General features: G+C 37.4%; 2 protein-coding genes across 2 annotated transcripts in view; both read right to left on the bottom strand.

Annotated features, from left to right (window-relative positions):
• The window catches only part of LOC149602820 (ATP-binding cassette sub-family C member 1-like), a 449,544-nt gene that overhangs the window by 237,394 nt on the left and 187,817 nt on the right, over nucleotides 1-24,333 (bottom strand). The gene's annotated exons all lie outside the window — the stretch shown is intronic.
• Nucleotides 21,990-24,283, bottom strand: LOC149602827 (heat shock protein 68-like). Its single transcript, XM_089860471.1, has one exon. The coding sequence runs from the start codon at nucleotides 24,084-24,086 to the stop codon at nucleotides 22,182-22,184; it is 1,905 nt and encodes a 634-aa protein (XP_089716597.1). The 5' UTR covers nucleotides 24,087-24,283; the 3' UTR covers nucleotides 21,990-22,181.

Here is a 24,333-nt window from a genome sequence, read left to right as displayed (position 1 = left end):
GGTACTTGCCCCGGTTGCTTGTAGGTACTTGCTCCGGTTGCTTGTAGGTACTTGCCCCGGTTGCTTGTAGGTACTTGCCCCGGGTACTTTTAGGTGCTTGTGAGTGCTTGTAGGTACTTGCCCCGGGTGCTGGTAGGTACTTGCCCCGGGTGCTGGTAGGTACTTACCCCGGATGCTTGTAGGTACTTTGCCTCCTCCATAGGATTAACATTACACTAAATTTTGGAAGCTCGTAACTCTGGTTATATTAAAGATACGGGGATATCCTTTGATTATGTAATAGTCCTATTTGCCCCTTCCCTCCTTCATTAACATTTGCTCCATAGGATACTCCATATACGGGAAAAACCTGGAAAACTCAGGGAAGTATATGGGGAAAAGCCTGGAAATCTCAGGGAAATTTGTTTTCCAAAAGTTGTATGAACCTTGTTATGCAACATATGATATAAACTCATGGTTTTAGTTATATAAAGTTTTACCAAGAAGCGATATCTAGTTTACTAGGAAGAAGGTATAAGATGCCTAAGTATTCGCGCGCCATAGTCCCAGTCCCACTTTCAAAATACAAGGGGGGACATAAAAGGAGGCTGGGCTATTTTGCCTCTCCTCAGTCGGAAAATACGTAGTTTTCGTCATTCGCGTCAGGTTTACGTGAGTATTCTGGTCCGTGACCAAATAAGCGTTTTTTAAACTGGACATTAGGCCAGCGACTTTCCTGACTTGGAATAAATAAACTGGTCCGTGACAATTGACCAGAGCACGTCGTCTGCTAAACTAAAGAAGTGGATAATTAAAATATTAGAATTTTAATGTGTGGAGTCTGGTTACCCTTGAACTTTCTTAGTAGTCTCGTGGACCACTGACCCCCCCCCCTCCGATTTAATTTTTGAACTGGACCAGGCAATTTTTAAACTGGTCATTTGCCCTGTGTCACCGCCTTATTTCCCACGCTGCCGCGAGTTGCTTTGCGTTTTCGAGTGCGTGATGGAGTTGGCTATGCCTGGGGTATAGTCCCATTGGACCGAAACCGCTTTTTGGTTTTTATGGAGAATATATTTAAATTTACAGCCCAATGGTGGGTTTCTGCTGAATGGGAATTTATTTGAAAGAATTAGTTAATTAAATGTCTGTGAGAATTTTGAATCACCGCAGCAGCATGGTAGAATATCAGGCTTTTAATTCAGAGGCTCGGGTTCAAACCCAGAGAAGGAAATTGTAAGTTTGGTTAGGCTAGGTTTGGTTAGGTAAGGTTATTATCCAATTAATTAGGTTCCACCTTTTCCAAAACATTCTCCTACTAATTAGCTGCCACCTTTTCCAAAACATTCTCCTACTAATTAGCTGCTATCTCTTCCAAAATATTCTCCTATTAATTAGTTGCCACCTTTTCCAAAATATTATCCTATTAATTAGTTGCCACCTTTTCCTAAATATTCTCCTATTAATTAGCTGCCACCTTCTCCTAAACATTCTCCTACTAATTAGCTGCCACCTTTTCCAAAATATTCTCCTAATTGTTAGCTGCCACCATTTCCTAAACATTCTCCTACTAATTAGCTGCCACATTTTCCAAAATATTCTCCTAATCGTTTGCTGCCACCTTTTCCTAAACATTCTCCTACTAATTAGCTGCCACCTTTTCCAAAACAATGCAATTCTCTCCATTATCAATCACTCTTAACTGTGGGGTAAAAAGAATTCCTTAAAAAAAGTGAAAACGTTTACTTTTTAAATTTTGATATATATTTTCCCAAAACCGCACATTTGGGCTGTTTTCGGTTGAATGGGAAACGCGTTCGGTCGAATGGGACACAAGGATGCCTTGAAGGAGAGAGGAATGGAGTGGAAACCCCATACCTAAAGCGTTGCCTGTGTAACCCCACCTACGGCACCATAGTCCTCCCAGCATCCTCAGCGGTTAGGAAGGGTCGTACTGGACGAAATTGTAAAGGGCGCTCCCTCTATCTTCAAAATAGAAGCTAGTTCTCATACAAATAAAATGGCGCTACGCGGCAGCACTTAGCAATCGCCTACCGAAGGGTAGGGGCGTGCGCGAGGTACATTGGGAGAGATACGGTGCCGCAGGTCGCCCATCATCATTTCCAATCCATCTCAACTCCCTTATCCCTGTCCCAACCCCCGCGACTTCCAACCACTAGCATAGCCCACTCGATCACGCTCTCTTTTCCCCGGCTTCATATTTTGAAGATGGCACTTTTTAGGCGTATTAACAATCTTGGATCATCTTTGTGAACTTTTAGGGTAGCCCTGACTATATTTTGTTTAAGGTTTTAAGCTTAATATCAAACAGACTTTAGTTTATGTTACAAAAAAGTTTGAAATTGACAATCTCGGATCGTCTTTATGAAGTTTAAGGATATCCGAATTTCATATTAGGCTTATGACAATTTTGAGCTAAATGTTAAACGGACATAAATCAGCATTTTTAAAAATTTTGTAAAATTGTCAATTTGGTCCTATTTCTGGAATATGTTTCTGCTTTGTGCAGATTTTGAAAATGTAAAACAGTTTCTTAACATTCTTTATTAAAATGAAGACTGAAGGAACAGATATTAATCAAAAATGTCTTGATTAGAATCAAGACCCAAAAAGTATCGATAAGACTGGGGTTATCACTTGTCTGAAGGATCAGATATTAATTTTTCTTTTTAATTGAAACTTAAATGCATGCTTAAGAAAAAACAACGTTCCATTACCGTTTTCCGTTGAAATAAATTATTTTACTGGTAATCAATTTCAAAAATTTACTTATCTCGGCTTTTCGACCACAATTCCATTCCCCGAAAACATTTTATCATTACATTAATTACTTTTGGGAGATAACGTGTCAATGTAAAGCTATAAAACAATAAAAAACTGTAATAGTGGTCTGTTTAGCCATGACAACAACCTTTTAAAAGTTACAAGGACTATATAACCCTTTCGAGACTAACAGGACCTGAGAAAAGTATAGCTTAACCTGCTACTAGTACGAACAGGGAGAATTGGTGTAAACTGGAGTTGAAATTTAATCATGTGGGACCTGCGGCCCTGAAACTCTCCCATAGTCCCAGTGTGTGTAGAATATAATTTTTTTGCTGTTATCTGCCAAAATCAATCTTTCTAGGTAGTGCCGCCTCCTCACTTGAATATTTCATGATATATTAAGGTTTGAACGAACAAAATTCTAGATTACTATTTTCACTACCATGTCCCTCTGCTTACTTGAAGCAAACTTTCCTCTCTTTTTGTTTCTCATTACCGGTGCCATTCCATCGTTATAACTATTATCATGAGTTTATTTATTTCAAACCAAAATATAAAAAAATGGATTCCTTTTCCTTTTGTGCTACTTAGAATTTGCAAATGTATATAACGTTGTGCCGTGACATATCAAATAGTCTCTAACCATTGTTAGAAACTAGAGAGAGAAATTGGGCAGTAACACTGATCATGCCCTGAACTATGAGAAAGAACAATACGACGGTTCACTAAAGTACACTCGATATTACATCATTTTGCAAAACCGCGAGTAAAAATGTTACTGTCCCTATTGAATTTGGCGCCATTGGTTTTAGAATAATTAAAATGTTCCACTGCGAAGCGTGCCGGTCACGAATGGGGATGTAACGTCTTTAGGAACCTTTTAAAACGCAAAACCATACACGTACTCTCCCAAAAGTAATTAATGTAATGATAAAATGTTTTCGGGGAATGGAATTGTGGTCGAAAAGCCGAGATAAGTAAATTTTTGAAATTGATTACCAGTAAAATAATTTATTTCAACGGAAAACGGTAATGGAACGTTGTTTTTTCTTAAGCATGCATTTAAGTTTCAATTAAAAAGAAAAATTAATATCTGATCCTTCAGACAAGTGATAACCCCAGTCTTATCGATACTTTTTGGGTCTTGATTCTAATCAAGACATTTTTGATTAATTAATACAGGCCTAAGCGCGCTATCTCAGGGAAGGCAGTCAAGTTGTATTTGGGCACCACGCATTAGTACAGGGGGAATTGTAATTCCGCTTGGGAGTTCTGTAAAAAGCGATTTTACTACTGATTATCATTTTAGGCTTGTCAAAGAAAAATAAAATCGCTGTTCCCACTTTGGCAGTGCCGTATTAAAGGGGGGAAGGGGATGAAAAACCCCCTTTTTGAAAATAGGTTTTTAATTTTTTATGACGCAACCAATTGGTTTAAAAATTCAAACTAAAATTCCTATGAATTCCATAAATAGGGCGTACATGCCCTTAATTTTTTGAGAGGCTCAGTGGTGTAGTTTAAGGGGGGTGCGCCTTAAATGTCCCCCCCTCATTTTCAAAAATGCATAAATTGCGCCGGTAACAGTAGTGCTTTACTTTTTATAATAAAATTTTGTGAACATAAATTTTAAATAGACTTCCAGGCCTTGAAAAATAAACGGCACTAAGGTCAAAGTTTAATCTTAACCTCACTTTGAGTCTTTGAAGTAACCCCCTCCAATTAGGAAACCTCTCTATGGTCCAGAAAAAGTCCCGTTATTTGTCAAATTTGGTGTTTCTAATCGTAGTATCGTCACCTTAAATACCATATTGAATTTAATTGCCACAGTTTTAGAAAATTACAAATATAAATCACTCTTTAGTTTTGATAGAGTTGCATTATTTGGAAAGTAGGTTTACGCAATACTTGAAGAAAATTATGGTTTTTTTGTAAGTTTAATAAGTCAGGTACAAAAACAAAAACATTACAAGGTCAAAATATCACAAAAAAGCTATCCACTGTCATCGTCGGACATTCTGTCAAAAGACAGAGTAGGAACATTGGTGCATATATCGGAACAAATACAAGCGTCTGTGCAACAAAGATGATTTTTTCGACAAGAACAATTGCCTTTGCAGCCCGTTTTACAACCGCATTTGACGAGCTCCAAAATTGCTTCAGGAGCGGGTAGCTCGAAACGTGTTATGGCTTCATAGCTACCGGAGTTGTCGTTCTTCTTTTTCCACCCAAAGTCCTCCGGATATGGCAAGTCGGGATTATTTTCCTTTGAACTCTTCCACACCAAGCAAAGATAGTGAGCTCTTAATATATGGGGTTTCATTGCGCCCCTTGTCGGAGGAAGATTTTCACCCTGCAAACTGCGCGATGAATAAAGGTTCCAACGTAGAAGTTCTAGCGGCTCCTGTTTCTTTGGATTGTAGAGTTGGCAAACATATCTCATAAGGTTTTCCTCGACAATACTATTTCCCACCATTTCTAGTTCTCCTAATTTAGCTAAGGCATTTAGGATCCCATCGTCGCTTTTTATAAATGTTTTGAAAGACTTTTCTTTGGAATGCCCACAAAACTTTCCAGTAACATCAGATCCTGTAAATGCGTGATAACCAAGTATTGCTTGCGCGCGCACGTTCCCTAGGCAGGCGACGTTCAAAATATGGCCCGATGTGTCTCCTGGTTTGCTTTCTTGCTTTTTCACGAAAAAAGTACGTTTCGGTAATGATGGTAAGAAAAATATAAGCAGAAGCAAGATATCGGTGTCCGGAGATGCGACAAAAAGGTTAGCGGATTTCTTCACATTTAAAGCATGTAGTATTAGGAGAGTGTCCGCCTCTTCGTGGGAATGATTTTCAATAGATGGGTGCACTGGAACATTTGCCTTGGTGACAGTTCCAAACGTAACGAAAAACATTTTAAATTTATTCGAAAGACTTCGGCTGTGCGTCAACGCATATTCTCCCAAGTATTGTGTTCGCTAATTTGGGATTTTTATGAACGTTTTCAAGAAATTAACACGCCCTCTATTATCAGCTGAAACTCTATTTTATCCTTTACGTACAGTTAATTTAAGAAAACTCTTTCAGATTTCAAACAGTGTCCTGATGAAACTACTTTGATTGACGGAGTACGTCATTGAAAAACGGAAGAGGATTGTAAGAATTATCCGTTCAAAAAAAATATTTACAAACCATCTTGCGCGACAGGCGTTGAACCGGTGGGGTGTTTCTGTTGGGATAAAAACCAATGAGGAACCAATTATTAACTTATTCCAAATTATCAGAATATATTCTGTGTTAACTCTGAATTATAATATAAGAATAATTAAATGAAACATTATATTCGTTATTTTGTTTTTAATGAATCATTTTATTTTTACAAACAAGGAGAACCGGAGGTATATCTTAAACCTATACAAATGTTATAAAAAGGTAAAATATGTCTCTTTGTTTGTTTGTTTGTATGTATGAGGTAAACTTTGTAAGGTACTGAACCTAGTTCAGAAATTATCTAGCTAATAAAAAGATAACTCGGTACCTCCTTAAAATAGGCTTATTTTAGCTATTTAACAGGCATTTTTGAAGAAGAAACAGTTTAACACCCGCTAGCTGGAAATAGGTACCATTTCTGGTGCAACATTCCACTACAAGGATACTGCGTAATTGGATTTCCGTACTTGTTTAAGTTTCCGTACACCTCTAAACACTGACCACTATGCTTTGCTCGTATAGTTAACAGACCGGAACCGTTCTCGTATTCGAGACGCCATAGCTGATGATCAGCTCCATTTCGGCCCCAGATGACTGCACCTCCATCTGGTGACAGTGAGGCTCGGGCAATATCCATTACAAGTTGCGATTGGTAGTGACGAATTTGGTAGTATCCATTATACTCTCTGTAAAACTGCCATTTCTGCCAGTTGCTTTTCTTGTAAGACCAGGTTTGAACGTAGGCTCCATGGTGAGTCTGATAACCACCAACTTCTATGACTTTACCATTTGAGGCGGAGTAAATGAAATATGGCGTTCCTTCACTTGGATTGTAGAACGCAGCGCCGGGAGATCTGGGTGGTGTTATAACTAGCTGATTTTTCTCTTGAAAAGAAGTCTCGTTTTGATTTCTGTGAAGATAGATTATTGCTACTTCTCTACATTATTTATGAAAGGGTTGGAGTTGCTCTAAATTTCTCAAAGCCGAAATGTCTAATTTTAGCATCATGAAATCCGAAATTTAGAAACAAAAATGTATTATTTAGAAATTCCTGTTTAGCCATAATGAAATTCATTGTGGGTACAGTGTTAAATTCGGACAACAGGAAATTTGGCATACGTGATAATCTAAACGCTCCTGATTGCCTGACACAAAGAATAAACTCTCAAATTTAAGACTAAAGGCTCTTTCAGACAATAAAACTAAATGAGTCATGTAGATGAATCAAAAAGTTGTATCAACTTGTCCAACTTGGGAACCGAAAAGTTGAGTAAATATTTCCTTTTCACACGACTAATTTTTACCGCCAAACGTTTTAGGCACCACCTACCTTGGCAATTACGAAATAACCCGCGAAAAAGTTTTTTTTTCCAAACCAACGTTTTTGGTGACTCAACTCATCCAGCCTCCATTCAAACAATCAAACTAGTTGATTCAACTCGAGTTGACCCATCAAGCTGAGTAAAAAATTGCATCGCCTGAAACAGCCTTATGATATCTTCGTCAAAACTTTTATTCATAAATAAATAACTTCTTCGATACAACCGTACTCAATTTAGGGGTACATTTTAATTATATTGTAACATAATACCAGGAATGTATGGAGGGGCTGGAATGGCTAAGGGGGCTCTCGTTGTACCCTTGATGGTGGAAACATTAGGGGAGTCCTTTTTTGTTGAGGAGTGTAGCTCATCCCCCTACGTCTGTTTAGCTGTCTACCGAAGGCGAAAAATGTCATGACTCGTTTAAAAAGGCATGGCAGAAGTGACCTTTTAGATTTTTTAAAAGTTAAGTGCGCTGATTCGCCGCCGTTCACGTTCATATTCGATTCTCTCAGCCTAGGCAGAGGATCTAGGGTAGAGGGTGGAGAATTATAGCATACAAGTTTTTTTGGCAGCCAATGAATGAATGAAAATAATTTAAGTGGTAAATACGATTTTTACGTCAAGCTATGACGTCAGTAGCGTAAATTAAGCCACGCCAGTTGTTTCCAAGATCATTTCACGCCGATTAGGATTTGACCTTAGCCATTCCAACCCCTCCATACATTCCTGATAATACTTACATAAACCGTAACTTTCTCGGATCTGGAACTGCACAAATACACTCTACGAGAAGAAATAAAATGAAGACGACTACGACATTTCGTAGACACTGAAAGTAAAGGATAACAACACGCAGAAATTAGAAAGTTTTACATCAAAGTGCACGTAAAAATTTATTTATTGTAAAATTTCCTCTCTTATTAGAAAAACATAAAGCAAAAGCAAAATATAATCTTACCATTTCTAGATTTTAATTGAAATCTGTATTTAAAAGAATTGAAGAGCTTCCACTATTTTCCCATAAAATAAATCCTTTTCATAAAAATGTATCTGATCGTCTTCACAGAAAAGAATAAACCCATTTATCATAATACTTGTTTAAAAATAATATAATCTAATCTTACCTTGATAATGAAATATATTACCCTTCAATTTTCGTATTAAAATCAAAATCTTTTGTTTTATAATCTGATTTTATTCAAAAAGTACATTTAGGTTCGTTATTCAAAGATATCATTATTGATGCATAAACGCAATAGTTCTTGGTGTCATATAACCAAAAGTACATATATTAAAACAAATAGTTTAGATGACGCAGGTTACAATTGAGTATCTGGTCATACCTTAAATACCCATTTCCCGAATTCCCTATAACCTTTTAAGCCGTCCTAATCGAGTCGCTGGCGGCTGGAGTTGGATTGAAACGCATGGGCTAGGCCAAGGTCTAATTACTGTAACTGCCGTTTGTCATATTTTGTGTGCGCTAAATATGAAAGCGGTAACATAGATATCTGAATAATTAATGCAATTATAATCTAATAATCATGGCTTTTCAATTTTAAAAGTTGGTCGTTTTTTAAATTCAAGTTATGCATTGCATTCCCTAAATATCTTTACAGTTAAGAATAAGCAGACCTTCATCCATTCCACACGATGAAATGCATAAGAACGGAAAGTATAGTTAAAGATATAGGTCAAAAAAGACCAAAAATTCTATTTTTTAAAATGACGTAGACAAAACTGAGCACTTGTGATTGGGCGAGAGCTGAACTTGCATCGTCGGCTTCGTTAAACAAATTGGCAACCACATTCAAAAGGTGAGAAACTGAAAATATTATGTCTGTAGTCCTGTAGGCCAAGCCAATGGGCGACGAAGTTTGAGGAAATAAAGGACTTGTCGGCGATCCTACCGACCCTAAAACAATTCCATAATCCGTCACCGTCTGTTCAAACCTCAACTCTTTCGATAATTCATCAAAAACGACCTAGAGCTTCGCTCGCTGACCCTCAGTACTGGTCCGTGTTGTGTCTCCCGCTCAACATTCTTCCTGGAGCGCAAAGCCTCAAGGCTATACGCTCTAGTGGTCAATAGGTAAAAAAAAGAAAAATGTTTGTTATAATATATAAACCTTTGATATAACATAGTGGAATCAAGGATTATTTAAAATAGACATTTTAAATAATCCTTGGTGGAATTAAGAGTAATAGTTACTTTTTGATAAATGAAGCGGTTAATCAGTAAATTTACTAAAACTGATAATAAAAAGAAAGGGTGTCTCTCTTTTTGACGAAGTTTAATTGTGTATATTTTTATCGTTATCTCATTACTTATTTAATTTTTGAATCAAGAGTATTATACTAGCAGACAGAACGCAATGAAACAACTCCATCATTTTAAGGTAAATGTGATATTATTTGAGTAAATCTTTGTTATTTCTATTTCCCATTGGTAACACCAAAATATTCAAGTTTCTTCGATCCAAAGACGTTAAATATGACACCAAATAAAAGCACTTTGGTGGACTAGTAAATTTGTAGCCTATCTAGCGTCTTTGGATTCACATACTGGATGTACAGTCTTCTCTTTTGAAAAAAGTTATCTTGGGTAATTTTAAAAAATAATTTTTCTTTAAATGTAGAGGTTTGTTCATCTACTTCTTGTCATCGTTTGTTACACACGTTTTACATGTGGATCACAATTGCCCGACAAAACCTTTACAAAATACCATCCCATTGAACAAAAATCTGCTTATTCATTATTTACTAATTCCATTTCCCAATCAAACATCTACGAACAACATATTGAAGGCGAGGTTATAGTGGCACTTTACAAAGGCATTGAGTTCGGCGCTTTTGGAGATGAATCCTTGGAAACTATTCTGCGAAATACTGATGAATTTGACTCATCTCATAATGGAATTGAATTCAGAGTCGATACCTCTATCGGAGAACCATTTGCTCAAGCCAAATTTGAACCGCGTGCTACCAATATTAGCACTCCCATTACCAAAGCAATTGATGGAACTCACGACCTGTATTTAACAGCCCAGTAGAATGTATACACCAACATAGAATTCTATTTTAACGAGAACAATCCGAGACCCGATGTATCTTACGCTATCATGTCGCCTATGCACGGCAAAGTATTAACGACTGAACGTCGTTTTGCTGGTAACGGTATCAAGATTCGAAGGAAAACTTTTAAGAATGAAACAGATCAGCTGGTTCAGATTGTTGCGCTGGATAATTCCCCAACGACTTACAAAATTTTAGTCAAGGATACAGCTAGGGCCCTGACGATTCCAAACAACATTTTGGGTCTCGAACCAGTTGTGATTTCCGTTTATTTTGGCTCGAGGAATCAACAATGAATTGTGAATAAAAACCACAATGATAATTTCGTAATTAGCGCCAGACACAGTGGTAAATGTCTTGAGGTTCAACATTGTGATGAGTCAGATAATGTTTTACTAATTCAAAATACTTGTAATCAACACAAAGATAATAATCAAGAATGGTTGCTAATGAATCACATGTGTTGACCGTAATAAAATATAACTTTGATGTAATGCATGTAAAATTACTATAGGAATAAAGTAAAAGCTACATTTGAAAATTCTAATAGTATTAAGTACTTACGTAAAGATGGCAGTAGACGTAGCTTTCCAACCGTTTATCGAAACGTTTCGTTAAAAATAAGTTTCTATTTAACAGATGATCGTTGTCACGGATGTGACCTTGGCACCCGAATTCTTCCCTACTTTTTTATAGACCCCTTTTTCGTCGCAGCTTGAGAGAGAAACCACAAAAAAAATTGATCAGCGGAAGGAAGTGCCTTTAATTGGCCTGCCTCTCTATGACAATTTTCAAAAAGAATGAGAAAATTTTCACTTTTTAAAATTACCTACACCATATAAGATAAGCTCTTTGCGTAGCGCCTAAAAGTTACCTGTCAGTTTGAAAAACGGTTATCGTCACTTTAGCAAAAACTTCTGTTTTACTCTTCCGTTTTTTCAGGTATTGTTGTTGTCGTTTATTAAAAATTCAAATTAATAACCATAAAGATGTTATTGATCTTTAATATGTGAGAAAGTTGTTTGATTGCCAGTTCTTGCTGCACAATGACAATTTGTGGCCGAATTTGGGATATTGCATGCTTGATATGATTAACACTAGTGGGAGCTTTTAGAAGTGGTTTGGTCCTTCAGTTCATCAAGGTTGGGCCCGAGAACCGCTACCCATTAAGCCTGTAAAATATCCCCTACTCTAAATCCATAACATTTTAGCTTTATGATCACTGAATCCCTAATTTAGCATTATATTTTTCTTTAAACATCATCATGCAGATATTTCATACAGAAGGGCCGAATGAATCTTTAAAGTTAAGTACTTCCATAGACTGGAAACTCTTAATCCCTTATATCACCAATGCAAAACTTGAATCTAAAAATTCATAATTACCAAGATTAGATATTAACAGGGAATACATAGATTTACTACTTGGAATCTTTAAGAGGCCATTTTATGGGCCTGGGTGTCTGACTGAAAGGGGAGGAAGTGTAGAAACCGTCACCGTTGACTTCATGCATAATTTATGTGATCTTAAAAACCACGTGACATTGACGTATTTTGCGACCTGCGCTGCGACTCTCGCGACCCATGCGCGGTGAACCCGAATGTAAACAAGATACGTCGTCTGAACGAGTAGACCTAGGATTGAGTTCCAAAAAAAGGCGAAAATACTTGGAGACTTGCTTTCAGATAAGAACTCGATTTTACTATTCTCACAGGGTGGAGTAACAATTTAATTCCTTCCACTCTTCACCAAAGTTATACAAAAACAAAACATCAGTATCCTTATGCAAAGGCTTAGGGTTTGAGGGGAGGTAAACGTCATCTTTTCTCGAAATTATTATACCATTCGTTTTCAATACTGAATTTCGAGCTACACTAGCTTCTAAATCGTCGACTTTAGTTACAGTTAGAGAAATTTCCGCTTCAAAAAGGTCGTTAACGTCAAACTGTTCCAAGTTCTCGCACTTCACGACCATTTCGGAGCCGAAACTGATGCAGACGACAGCTTAAAAGGTCATGATCTCGATCTGTCCCACACATTCGCATAACCAATGAGACGCGAGGAAGGAGGAGCAGGCGGTTTAAATTTTTTGGTGCTTCCCCTCACAGTCAATCAGATATTAGTGTGGGTCTATGGCCTCTTAAAGATTCCAAGTAGTAAATCTATGTATTCCTGATATTAAATATTGTTCTTTAAAAATTTCCAAGACCACTAAAATGTGTATTCAACTAAAATATTAATTCAAAATCAGTAATGTTATTAAAAAGTAATACATACACATATCAGTTAACATTCTGACTGAATAATAATCAATACCTGCCTTAACCCTTTAGTGTGGAAAGTTGAAACAACCTTTGCATGGACGATACTCATGAATAATAGGAAAACTTTGAACTGGCTTTACTTCTTATGCTCAAAACATTTATTATTTGCCAAAATGTGCTTCTCGTTTCTTCAGTTTAAAATGAAGTCTCCTAATTGAAATATTTCGACAGCTGCACCTTACGACAATTTATTTATCTTCCAGGTTTTAGATTCTTGATATGAAAGACAGTTTTTATAATAATTTTATTTACCTTATCTTAATTTACCTATCTAAATTTCAAGTTAATTTAGTTAGAAACTACTTTCTATTGTCGAAGTAATTCTCGAAGTAATTGGAGTTTTTATATGCCCCGTCAGTACTTTAATGAAGGTGAAATAATATTATCCAACTTTTAAGAACCTTGATTTTAAGAATATAGTAAAGTCGTCTATCTCTATAGCTTATCAGAGGAGTGAGATTGAATTTTAATTAATTAAGTATCAGCGCTTTTTTTAAAAAATGTTAAGAAAATTTTTACGGAGAAATCCAGAGTCTGGCATGTTGCCTGTTAAAACGTATCTTCTATTGATTGGATATTGCAATTACATCTTGAGTTCCGTGTTTATTCGAAGGCTTTTATGAACTTAAGGGGATTTTCTTTGGGTGATTTCGAGACGAAAATGTTCAATGACATTTTGCCTTTTGGGCCACTGTTTTTGAGTTATGATTTGAGTGTTTTAGTGATGAAGCCTTAATTAAATTAGAAGTCATTGTCCTACAGATACTTAATTAAATTTAAAAGGTCATCCCTAAAATACTCCAATTTCAACTTGAAAACAGTAGCCCGGACGGCAAAATGTCATAGAACATTTTCGTCTCAAAATCGTCCGAAGAACATCCCCTTAAGTTATGGCAGACTTATCAAAGCACCCTGAATATCATGTTACAATCGAGTTACAATTAAAAATTTAAGATACAATTAATTTTACAAAAATTTCAAAATAATTTTCAACTTCATTTATTTTTTCCAGTTACAGAAACACTTCTGCCCTTGAAGCAATTAACGGAAAATCGACTTTATCTCGATTCTCAATGAAAGAAAACCTATTTGACTTTGGGTCACAGTAGGCCGTCAAGAGAGGGGCGCAATTCGGTCCATTTTTCCGGGTCCCGTACCTCTCGGGAGCCCGGCCAGACCTCTACCTTTGTTAATTGTAGTAGATAATGGCTGAGAAAATATAAATATAAAACTTAAAAAAAAGTTATCTTCAACTAGAGCTTAAACAGTAAAAGGCAGAAAGAGAAGGAAGAGTAGTAGTTTCATAACTTGAGTCTTCTCTTAAAATGCTCTCAGTTCCTTATTCTCTTTAAACATGAATCACTAAAAGTAAAATATAAACGGAGGTTTAAGTTTTGTTTATCACGGGAATCACCCTGTGCCCCGGAAAAACTTCCGCATTTTTACAGTTGTTTATTTGCTGTGGACGATCAAGCAGGGATAAACATTATTAAATTGATCATAAGACAATAAGTCATATACCAACAGCTTTCTAACTTCATATGGCTATGGGTTTAGGCGGAAGTCCATTAAATTAGCCTAGGAAGTAACCAAAAGCGGGGTTTGTCACTCCCCTCTCTTGTGTAGCAATAGAGATTGAAAATAAACGCCGATGTGAAATTACAAAGTTGAATAGACGTTATCAGATTAGCGGTATTTTTTGTAGTAGCATTCCCTTTTTCTGGGAAAGAAATAACATCAATACAATCATGAGTTAATAATATGTCAGCTCCCTATAAGTTACTCAGGCAATTCATTTTTATACTCCAGCGTTTTCTCCCGCGCCGTCGGCTTCCCAATTATATGCGACGCTCTGCGGCCGCCACGTGAACGAAAATCTTATTTACCCCTCTTTCCGGTTTTTTCCCCAGAAGCGCGTGTAGTGGAAGCTAGCCAATGATATCGGAGCTATTTAAGCAGCCGAATATTTCGCTCAGTAGCCTCGGTTAAGAAAACAGTTAAGAGATCACAGTAAAAAATAATGGTCTTAGATTAAACCCTTGAGGGTTTTTGCACTTTTGTCAGAAAACCAGTACCAAAGTGGTTTGTTTGGAAACCATAAAGGGATTTTTTCCTATCCAAATAACACTATTGTTCAAACCATTTTACATCTTTAATTGTTATTCATTTCTACCGTTTTTAAACCCTTACAGGTGGTATATTCGACCTAATGTGGTACATTTCTTTTCCATTAGTGGTTAGCTTCTCAACCTTTCTCAAACCACTTACGGCGTTATTCTAAGCCATTTTTTGATTTTAGAACAGCCATGTTTAAAACCGAAATGATGGTATATTCTACCATTAAGTGTTGTTTAAAGAACCTTTTTTAAACCTAGAAAACTGTTGGAAAAAAAGGGGTTCACTTGAAACCTTTTGGGGGCACTACAAAATTTCCCCGTTTGAAAACTCCGCTAAACCCCACGACTCCTTATTCAAACCCCTACGGTTTTCATTCAAACCCCCGGGTGTTCTTATTCTAACCCCCGCTCGTTTTTATTCTAACCCCCCGCTTGATCGTATTCTAACCCCCCGCTTGATCGTATTCTAACCCCCCGCTTGATCGTATTCTAACCCCCCTGGTGTTCTTATTCTAACCCCCCCGCGTGTTCTTATTCTAACCCCCCCGCGTGTTCTTATTCTAACCCCCCCGCGTGTTCTTATTCTAACCCCCCCCCCCCACATGTTCTTATTCAGACCTCGCGGGCTTTTAATCAAACCACGCTCTAAATTGGATTCATATCCAGCCTTCAGTGTTAACATTCCGGCGTACTCCGAACAGTTTTATCATAAATGGTAGACACGCCATTGAATAATACATTCTTATTTACTTTGAACTGCAAAGATTAGCGTTTTGGATATATATAAATGTAGTATGGTTTAACTAAAATGTAAACACCCATTTCAAATATTAATATCAAAAGATGTTCTTGAAATAACGTAATGAAACGGAGCTTTATAGCTACAAAACTAGTAAAGGCATCGCATTTCCGAAAAATATTTCCCAAATTTTCGTTTTATATTGTGAATAAAAGGTAATTATAATTTTGTTTTCTTCACACACCAACACAAGGGAAACTGCTAAAGTGGTGTACTAATGTAACATCGGACGCTTACAGACACACAGATAGACGACTTTATTACTCTTTCTGTATTAAAATTGAGCTTAGAAATAAGAGTATCTTAAAATATAAAAATAAATGTAATTCATGTTATATATTTTCTTCGTTAATATTTCATCTCATTGCGCATTACATCGTTTTAAGAAAGAACAATTAAACATTCTTGAGAGACTTGACTAATATTGACGTTTGAAATGAAGCATACGCCGGTTGTTTCGCTATACGCAAATCGGTAGTATATAAAGGTTTCGAATTCCAATGATGTAAATGACAGCGCAATTGCATAAAGCTTTGGAGGAAACACTGAGTTACAATCTCCTCGGTATTTTAAGTCAAGCACACAATAAAACTTGTAGTTAACAAAAATTGCTTCATCTTTTGGCTAAAATTGTGCTGGCATAAACCAGAAGCTGCATATGGGCATCTTTCGCATATAACCTAATTTTGGATACTAAGACCTTGAATTTTATTATTAAATTGGTTTCTGGATTTTTTACCTCTCCGAGTGAAGATGTCGGTACGGAGAGGTATTACATCGGACTTGCCTGTCAGCGCGTTCGCACATGAAAAATTGGAGCAAACGTGTTCACAGAAAGCAATTTTTGGCTTCTACTCCCATCATTTCACCAAAGATGCACGCAGTAACAACTTTTCTTATAATTTATGATTTATTGTGAATCAAGCGCCTTATATACCCCAAATTTCCAAAAATTGTTAAAGACAGGGGTAAATAACGAAAGGAGTTAGAAACGCTAGCTTCCGTAGTGTAGAATACAGTGGGACCTTGAAACGTCATAGAATTTGTAACTAACGTAGTGCCATCTTTGGAACTGTATTGTAAATAAGAGCAGAACCTTAAAAGTTTTGCCTTAAAATCTCGCGCCGCAAGGTATTCTGGGTAAAGTAAAATGGCGGGTGTCGATGTTGTGAAGTCGTCTCATAAATCAACCCAATATAATTATTATATTCAATCGCGAGTAAACAGCGATTTAAAGAAGAAAGATAAGTCAACAATTTGCAATTTGAAGCCGGGGAAATCCTCAAAATGTGTTCAAACTTGTTTTGCCGTAAGTGCGCGGTTACAGAGTCGGCCCAGTGAGCCAAGGCTTAGTGGGAACTGTGGGATCAGGATCATCGACTGTATCTGTGACTAAAGAAATTAAAACAACTAAAACTGTATTGAAGGATGCAAAAATGACATTTAATTCCATTTCATTATCGAATAAGGAATTTACCAACTTTAAAGTTGCATGTTTCTAATTCAAGTGCACCTTAATGAATACTCTTTACTCTAACCCTAATTGTCACTCAGTCGTAAGCAGACGAACACTAGCAGACGAATACTAGCAGACAGGAGAAAATCGATATCCCAGCATGCCTTTCGAATCTTTGCTGCCACGCTATTGGTTGGAAAATATCATACTTATTTTGAATTATAGGCGGCGCGACCGAGGCGTTTTCTCTTTTCTGTGTCTACGTTTGAAAGTCCCACTGTATTCTACACTACGGAAGCTAGCGTCTCTAACTCCTTTCGTCATTTACCCCTGTTAAAGAGGCATACACTTGAATTCAAACGTCAACAATAGCAATGTTTCAAATGATTTTAGGAATAAAGTTTCTTGAAACGATTTAACTAATATTAAGGTAAGTTAATTACGATTAATATAATAATTATCAATTATATTTATTTCATTATAAGAAAAACCTCTTAATTTCTTCTCGACTTGGAGTAGTCTATTTTAGTTTATCATAAGAAAATAGCTCATAGCTCCCTGTAAGTATGAAACTCTTCATTTAAGCTATGTTAACAGCATTTTCTTCCATATTTTCCCTGCGCAACGTACTTTTCGCGAACCCCTTAGGCGGCGGTGCTGGTTTTGTGCCCCCCTATTGTAGTACAAAACCTTCTCCCACAGGGTGCAAAAGTGTAAGCGCGCTAAATCTGAAAGCAAATGTTGTAGTATGAAAATATTCTACGTTTCATAATTATAGGGTGCTATATATTATTTTCTTGTGCATTTATTATTAGTATTTTTAATTGGATATCTAAATTGTTAAAAGTTTCGGGAACTCAAAGGTTTTTGAAATTCTACCATTATTATCTTTCAAGGCTTTTTTTACCTCTCCGAGTGACGTATGTCACGGAGAGGTTCTAATTTCGACGTGTCTGTGTGTGTGTGTGTGTGTGTCTGTCTGTTGTTACACCCACGTGACCGCGTTCGCAGTTTGCAAATCGGAGCAAACGTGTTCTCAATTTCCGGAAATTTCGAAAATTGTATTACACTTACAGGCTATTACTCCATTGCCTGTCTAACATCACCAGCCTCTGGTCTTTGTCCATCCCACATGGACACCAGTCTGTACACACTGGCTTCTAATCACAATCATCTGCTGCTCTTTGTCCATCCCACATGGACACCAGTCTGTACACACTGGCTTCTAATCCCCACCCTCTTGTGGTCTTTGTCCATCCCACGTGGACACCAGTCTGTCCACACTGGCTTCTAATCACCACCGTCATCTGCTCTTTGTCCATCCCACATGGACACCAGTCTGTACACACTGGTTTCTACACACCACCATCTTCTGGTCATCGTTTTTGTCCATCCCACATGGACACCAGTCTGCACACCTGGCTTCTACTCCATCATCATCGTTAAGGTTAAGACATACGCGGCGATCGGCCAGGGTTACGAGAAACGACCGGCCTCCCTAAGGTGGGGCTTCCACCAAAGGTTCACGCAATTGCGCTGTTCTTATCCATGGCTGCGATTCGAAACCCTTATATACTACCTATTTTAGTAAGGCGAAGCAACCGGCGTATGCTTCATTTCAAACGCCAATATTAGTCAAGTCTCTCAAGAATGTTTAATTGTTCTTTTTTAAAACGATGTAACGTTCAATAAGGCGAATAACTAACGAAGAAAATATTAAATATTAATTATATTTATTTTAATATTTAAGATAATCTTGTTTCTCAATTCAAAATTAATACGGAAAGAGTTAAAAGCAGTCTATGTTTTTGTCTGTATGTGTCCGTCCGTTGTTACAGTAGTGCGCTGCGTTAGAAGTTCGTTTTGTTTTGATGTGTAAAGAAATCCAACACAACCATAATATTCCCTTTATCCTTAATATAAACTGAATATGTGGAAATATTTTTCGTAATTATGATGCATTTAGTACTTTTGTAGCTTTAAAGCTCTATTTCATTTTGATATTCCAAAGATTTTTTTTAATATTATTATTTAAAATGGATGTTTATATATTACTTAAGCTATACTACATCTGTTTATAGCATAATCCTTTCTAAAATCATAGTGAATACAAGCACAACGCTACTATGTTGGTCAAATGAACTCTTATTTGTCAATAGGCCTAGTGAACCAAAAAGTAAAAGTTTGGGTTTGGTTTTCGTTTCTGTATGCAGAGACATTAACGGTTCAGAGTGAGCCGAAAGTTAAATACACTTTTAAATAATTAGGCTTAGATTTATAATCATGGTGGAAATCTGGGTCGCGTTCAGCAGAGCCTCGCGTTGCTGAACGCGGCCCAGGGATTTTGATTTTGAATTTTGACGTCACGGTGCTTAGCGCTGAGCTAGCGCGGTCTTCAAAGAAAATAGTCTGCTTTTTTGATAACGTGACGTAAAACGCGTAGTTCTCAGCTTGGCGAAAAAACCATGGAGGAATTAATACAAATAGCTCTATGGGACTATAGCTATTTAATTGGCGTGAAACCAGTTGATCACGCGAGAATTTTAAGAGATATGTTAGTTTCTAATTTTAATTATAAAAGTTGTTATCTATCTCTATAAATATGTTATCCTACAATTTTTGTTAAGCCTTGGTACCTTGCACGCTTTATTGCGCTAGCGTCATTTATAAAACGCCGATGACCCGTTTTTCCCCCATCGGATGATTTTAATGTGTACAAGTATATCATTATTGGATGTAAAATGTCGTCTGATTTACAGTAAATTTGCTATGCTTTGTATACTGCTTTAATATTTCATAAATTTTAACTTAAGAAACATTTCCATATCTGGGTATATAAGTTTGTAAGTAGTCGTCTTGACTCGGAGAGGTAATATTTTGGTTTTCCCAACTTGTTTTAGAAGTAAAAGAGTTTGTATTCGGCACATACGTATTATATTTTTTTTTAAATCGAAAAAAGACCCTCTTGCTTCTTTTTTAACTCAAAGAGGTATACGCTGTTCGTTCAACCTATGTAAACCTTGTTTTCTAACAGTGAACCCTCAATGGTTTGTAGTTTTTTGTAGGTACCACTTTTAGACCAGTAATGGTTTGCAGTTTTTTGAACTCACCACTTTTAAACCAGTAATGCTTTGCTGTTTTCTATGCACCACTTTTAAACCCTTAATGGTTTGCTGTTTTAAGCATTACCATTTTTAAACCATCAAGGAGTTATCTTGAAAGGGACTACATTGAAACCAATTTTTTCACAGATCCCTGGCATTTCTTATTATAAACCAGAAACGGTTTATCAAAGTTGTTTTAAACCAGTAATGGTTTGCTGTTTTTGAAGGCAACCCTTTTAAACCATTTAGTTGGTGCAGTAAAACCCTTAGTGGTTGCTGAGAAAATCATAAACCCTATATAAACCCTTTGAACACCATTATTTTTAACTGTGATCAGTGGATTGGATTTAGCTCAGTTGTATAATTTTCTGATTTCAAGTCACAATAACAACTCATCTTTAGAATTCTTTATCAATATCGGCAAATTGCATTGAGTTCCTGCATTTTTTTGTCTCAGTACTGACACAAACGCCATGATTTAATGCTAAATTGTTAAAACCTAAACATTCACGACTAAAACACTCCCTTGGTAAAAAAGCAACCCACGACTCGAGGTCGAGGAGCCGTACGAGCGGGATTTTTTTTTCGACAAGAGAGAGCGCAACATTCGGATTTTTTCCCGCGCGGGCGAAATGAGAAGAAATCGCTGGATACATTACGCCTATGGAGCCTGAGTAACTTATAGGGAGCTAACATATTATTAACTCATGATACAATTAACAAAGCTATCCCAAAAGCTTACGTCAACCATACCAATATGACAGATGTGTAAGTTTTTGAGTTTGGATGTTACTTGCTCCAAACCGATTTTACGGCTGAAAAGATTTGCATAAAATTTAGTATGCGGGTAGACTACGATTTGGATTAACAAATAGGTTACCTTTTATCCCGCTAGTATGATCCCGTCTGTTAAATTCGAAGTTTTTGCGCTATTAAGTCGTTAATTCCTATTCTTACCTTCATGTGAACTTTCATCTAATTTGAGAACGATACTTCACGTGAATTTAAAGCAGATAGCGCGCTATTTATTTCTGAAAATTCTCGGGCTTTAGTTAGGTAATTAAAATTCAGGGGTTATTTACCAAAAACATCTATAAAACTTTAATGATAATTTTTTGTGTAAGTTTTCATAGTAATTTTGAGGTATTTTCTCAAAAGAAAAGTAAATATATTTCTAGCTATTTCACTCTCCCTTAATAAGGATACGTAATATTAAGTTCTCTGCTTTAGGGAATCTACCACAATAAAATAAAATGCCAGACATTACGTCACCGGATAACACCCTAGTCAAGAACCTCTAGCGGCGTTGATTTGATCTTCGAAGAGGTAAGTTTGATTTTAAGGCTACGTTCAGTAACTGCACATCTCACGCATCGGAAACCGATATTTTATAATGTATAGATTCTCGAATTTGCATTTCAGAACTCCGTTCGGCTATTAGGTAACAACATTGGGTAAAAAGTAAAAAGTTAAAAACGTAAATATAATTTCAAGATTATTATGTCAGAAGTCGCCACAAATTCGCCTAAAGTTTCAATAACTTTAGTGTTCATTTACAATATCTACAGAATAGCGCTTTAAATATACCCTGATTTAAGTATTAGAATTAAACCTAATTTTTCTAAAGTCTGTAAAAAATTCGATTAGGATTACCCAAAGTCAGTAACAATAGATAAGATGAGCTTGTTCAAAACCTCAAAAATTCGTATAACCCAGCGTTATCGAAATAGATCTCACTTAGACTTTTCTATATTAGTAAGTATTCAAAGTGTAATAAAGTTGCATTATAAATACAATAACCATTAGTCACACAATAAATAACATATTAAAGTTTGATCTTTATTAAATAAAGTACAGCATGTAATTTAAATAAACAGCTTAAATTATGAATATTTACAATAAAAATATTATACAATATTTTAAGAGGAACTGTATTAATCACAATATAGTACTTGTCACGAAATACTAAGAATTTCATAAAAAATACTTATATTTAAAGAGTTATTTTAATTAGTCCACTTCTTCGACCGTTGGCCCCTGAGATGTTCCATAGTTTGGAGTTTGACCCGTCGAATGACCACCGTGTAACTTGGCCATTATTGGACTACATTGTGATTGAAGTTCTTTTAATTTGTGATCGTATTCCTCTTTTTCGGCCAAGGTGTTGTTATCCACCCAGGAGAGAGCCTGATCGCAAATTTCATTGACGCGGTTTTTGTCTTCGCTCGATAATTTCTCGCTGGGAGCTTCGTTGGCCGCTTGTTTGACGCTGTAGGCGTAGCTTTCGATTTGATTCCTGGCCGCGATTTTCTCCCTTTGTTTCTCATCCTCCTCCTTGTATTTCTCCGCGTCTTGTACCATTCGATCTATTTCTTCTTTCGAAAGCCTTCCCTTGTCGTTGGTGATTTGGATGCTGTTGCTCTTCCCCGTGCTCTCATCTTTGGCGGTGACGTGCAAGATGCCATTAGCGTCCAAATCAAAGGTCACCTCGATCTTCGGAACTCCCCTGGGCGCCGGTGGTATCCCGCTGAGTTCGAAGGTGCCCAACAAGTTGTTGTCCTTCGTCATGGCCCGTTCCCCTTCGAATACTTGAATAGTGACGCCCGGTTGGTTGTCGGCGTACGTCGTGAAGGTCTTAGATGTCTTGCAGGGGATTCGACTGTTGCGTTCTACGAGTTTGGTCATGACGCCACCGGCTGTCTCAATGCCCAAAGAAAGAGGGGCCACGTCTACTAACAGAACGTCTTTGATGACGTCACTCTTGTCTCCCGTAATTACGGCGGCCTGTACCGCTGCACCGTAGGCTACAGCCTCGTCCGGGTTGATTGACATGCATAAGTCTTTTCCATTGAAGAAATCTTGGAGCAATTTTTGAATCTTGGGAATTCTTGTGGACCCACCAACTAAGACGATGTCATGGATCATGGATTTGTCCATCTTGGCGTCTTTCAAGGCTTTCTCCACAGGGTGAAGAGTGCCGCGGAAAAGGTCGATGCAAAGTTCTTCGAACCTGGCCCTGGTTATCTTGGAGTAAAAGTCAACCCCTTCGTATAGAGCGTCAATTTCTATGGAGGCCTCGGAGCTGCTGGATAGGGTTCTCTTGGCGCGTTCGCACGCCGTTCGGAGCCTCCTTAGAGCACGGGCATTGCCTCTGATGTCCTTCTTGTACTTTCTTTTGAACTCTTCCACGAAATGATTGACCATTCTGTTGTCAAAATCTTCGCCACCCAGATGGGTATCACCAGCTGTCGAGCGAACTTCGAACAGCGAGCCTTCATCGATTGTCAGGATGGAGACGTCGAATGTCCCACCGCCAAGATCAAAGATGAGTACGTTTTTCTCGCCTTTGAGATTTTTGTCCAAGCCATAGGCCAGCGCGGCTGCCGTTGGTTCGTTGATGATTCTCAAGACATTGAGACCGGCGATGGCTCCGGCGTCCTTTGTAGCTTGTCTCTGAGAGTCGTTGAAGTAGGCTGGAACTGTGATGACGGCGTCTTTGACTGGTTGTCCCAGATAAGCTTCGGCCGTTTCCTTCATCTTTGTAAGTACCATAGAACTGATTTCTTCCGGGTTGAAGAGCTTCCTCTCACCCTTGAACTCAACCTGGATCTTGGGCTTGCCCCCAGAGTTTTTGACAGCGAAAGGCCAATGTTTAATGTCTGCTTGTACTGTCGAGTCATCGAATTTTCTTCCAATGAGACGTTTCGCATCGAAAACCGTGTTTTCAGGGTTGAGGGCAACTTGGGATTTCGCCCCGTCCCCTATCAGTCGTTCAGTGTCAGTGAAGGCAACGTAGCTGGGCGTCGTTCTGTTACCCTGGTCATTTGCGATGATCTCCACCTTTCCGTGTTGGAAGACACCGACGCAAGAGTACGTCGTGCCAAGGTCGATTCCGATGGCAGGAGCTTTCACCATTTTTCTCTCGTAAACAGTTTCAAATATAATATTTATATACGTTTAAGGCTAATTAGATGTTAATAAATATATTCAAGCTTTGTTGTTGTATAGTTCAGTAACTTATAGCAAGACGCAATATTATTTATATTAGAACAATTCAAGCTAACGTTTTATCAAGCTTTAATGTTTTAACTTTCTGTTTCTCTCTTTTGAGTTGATTCTGGGGAGATCGGCGAGCGCGCGGTCTTATATACTGTTAGCTACT

This window comes from Phalangium opilio, unplaced genomic scaffold (genome assembly GCF_054372755.1).
Source record: "Phalangium opilio isolate 3A_F unplaced genomic scaffold, DU_Popi_V2 ptg000352l_1, whole genome shotgun sequence".
Lineage (NCBI taxonomy): Eukaryota > Metazoa > Arthropoda > Arachnida > Opiliones > Phalangiidae > Phalangium > Phalangium opilio.
Note: the sequence above shows the minus strand (reverse complement) of the source record. Positions and strands in the feature narration are given on the sequence as shown.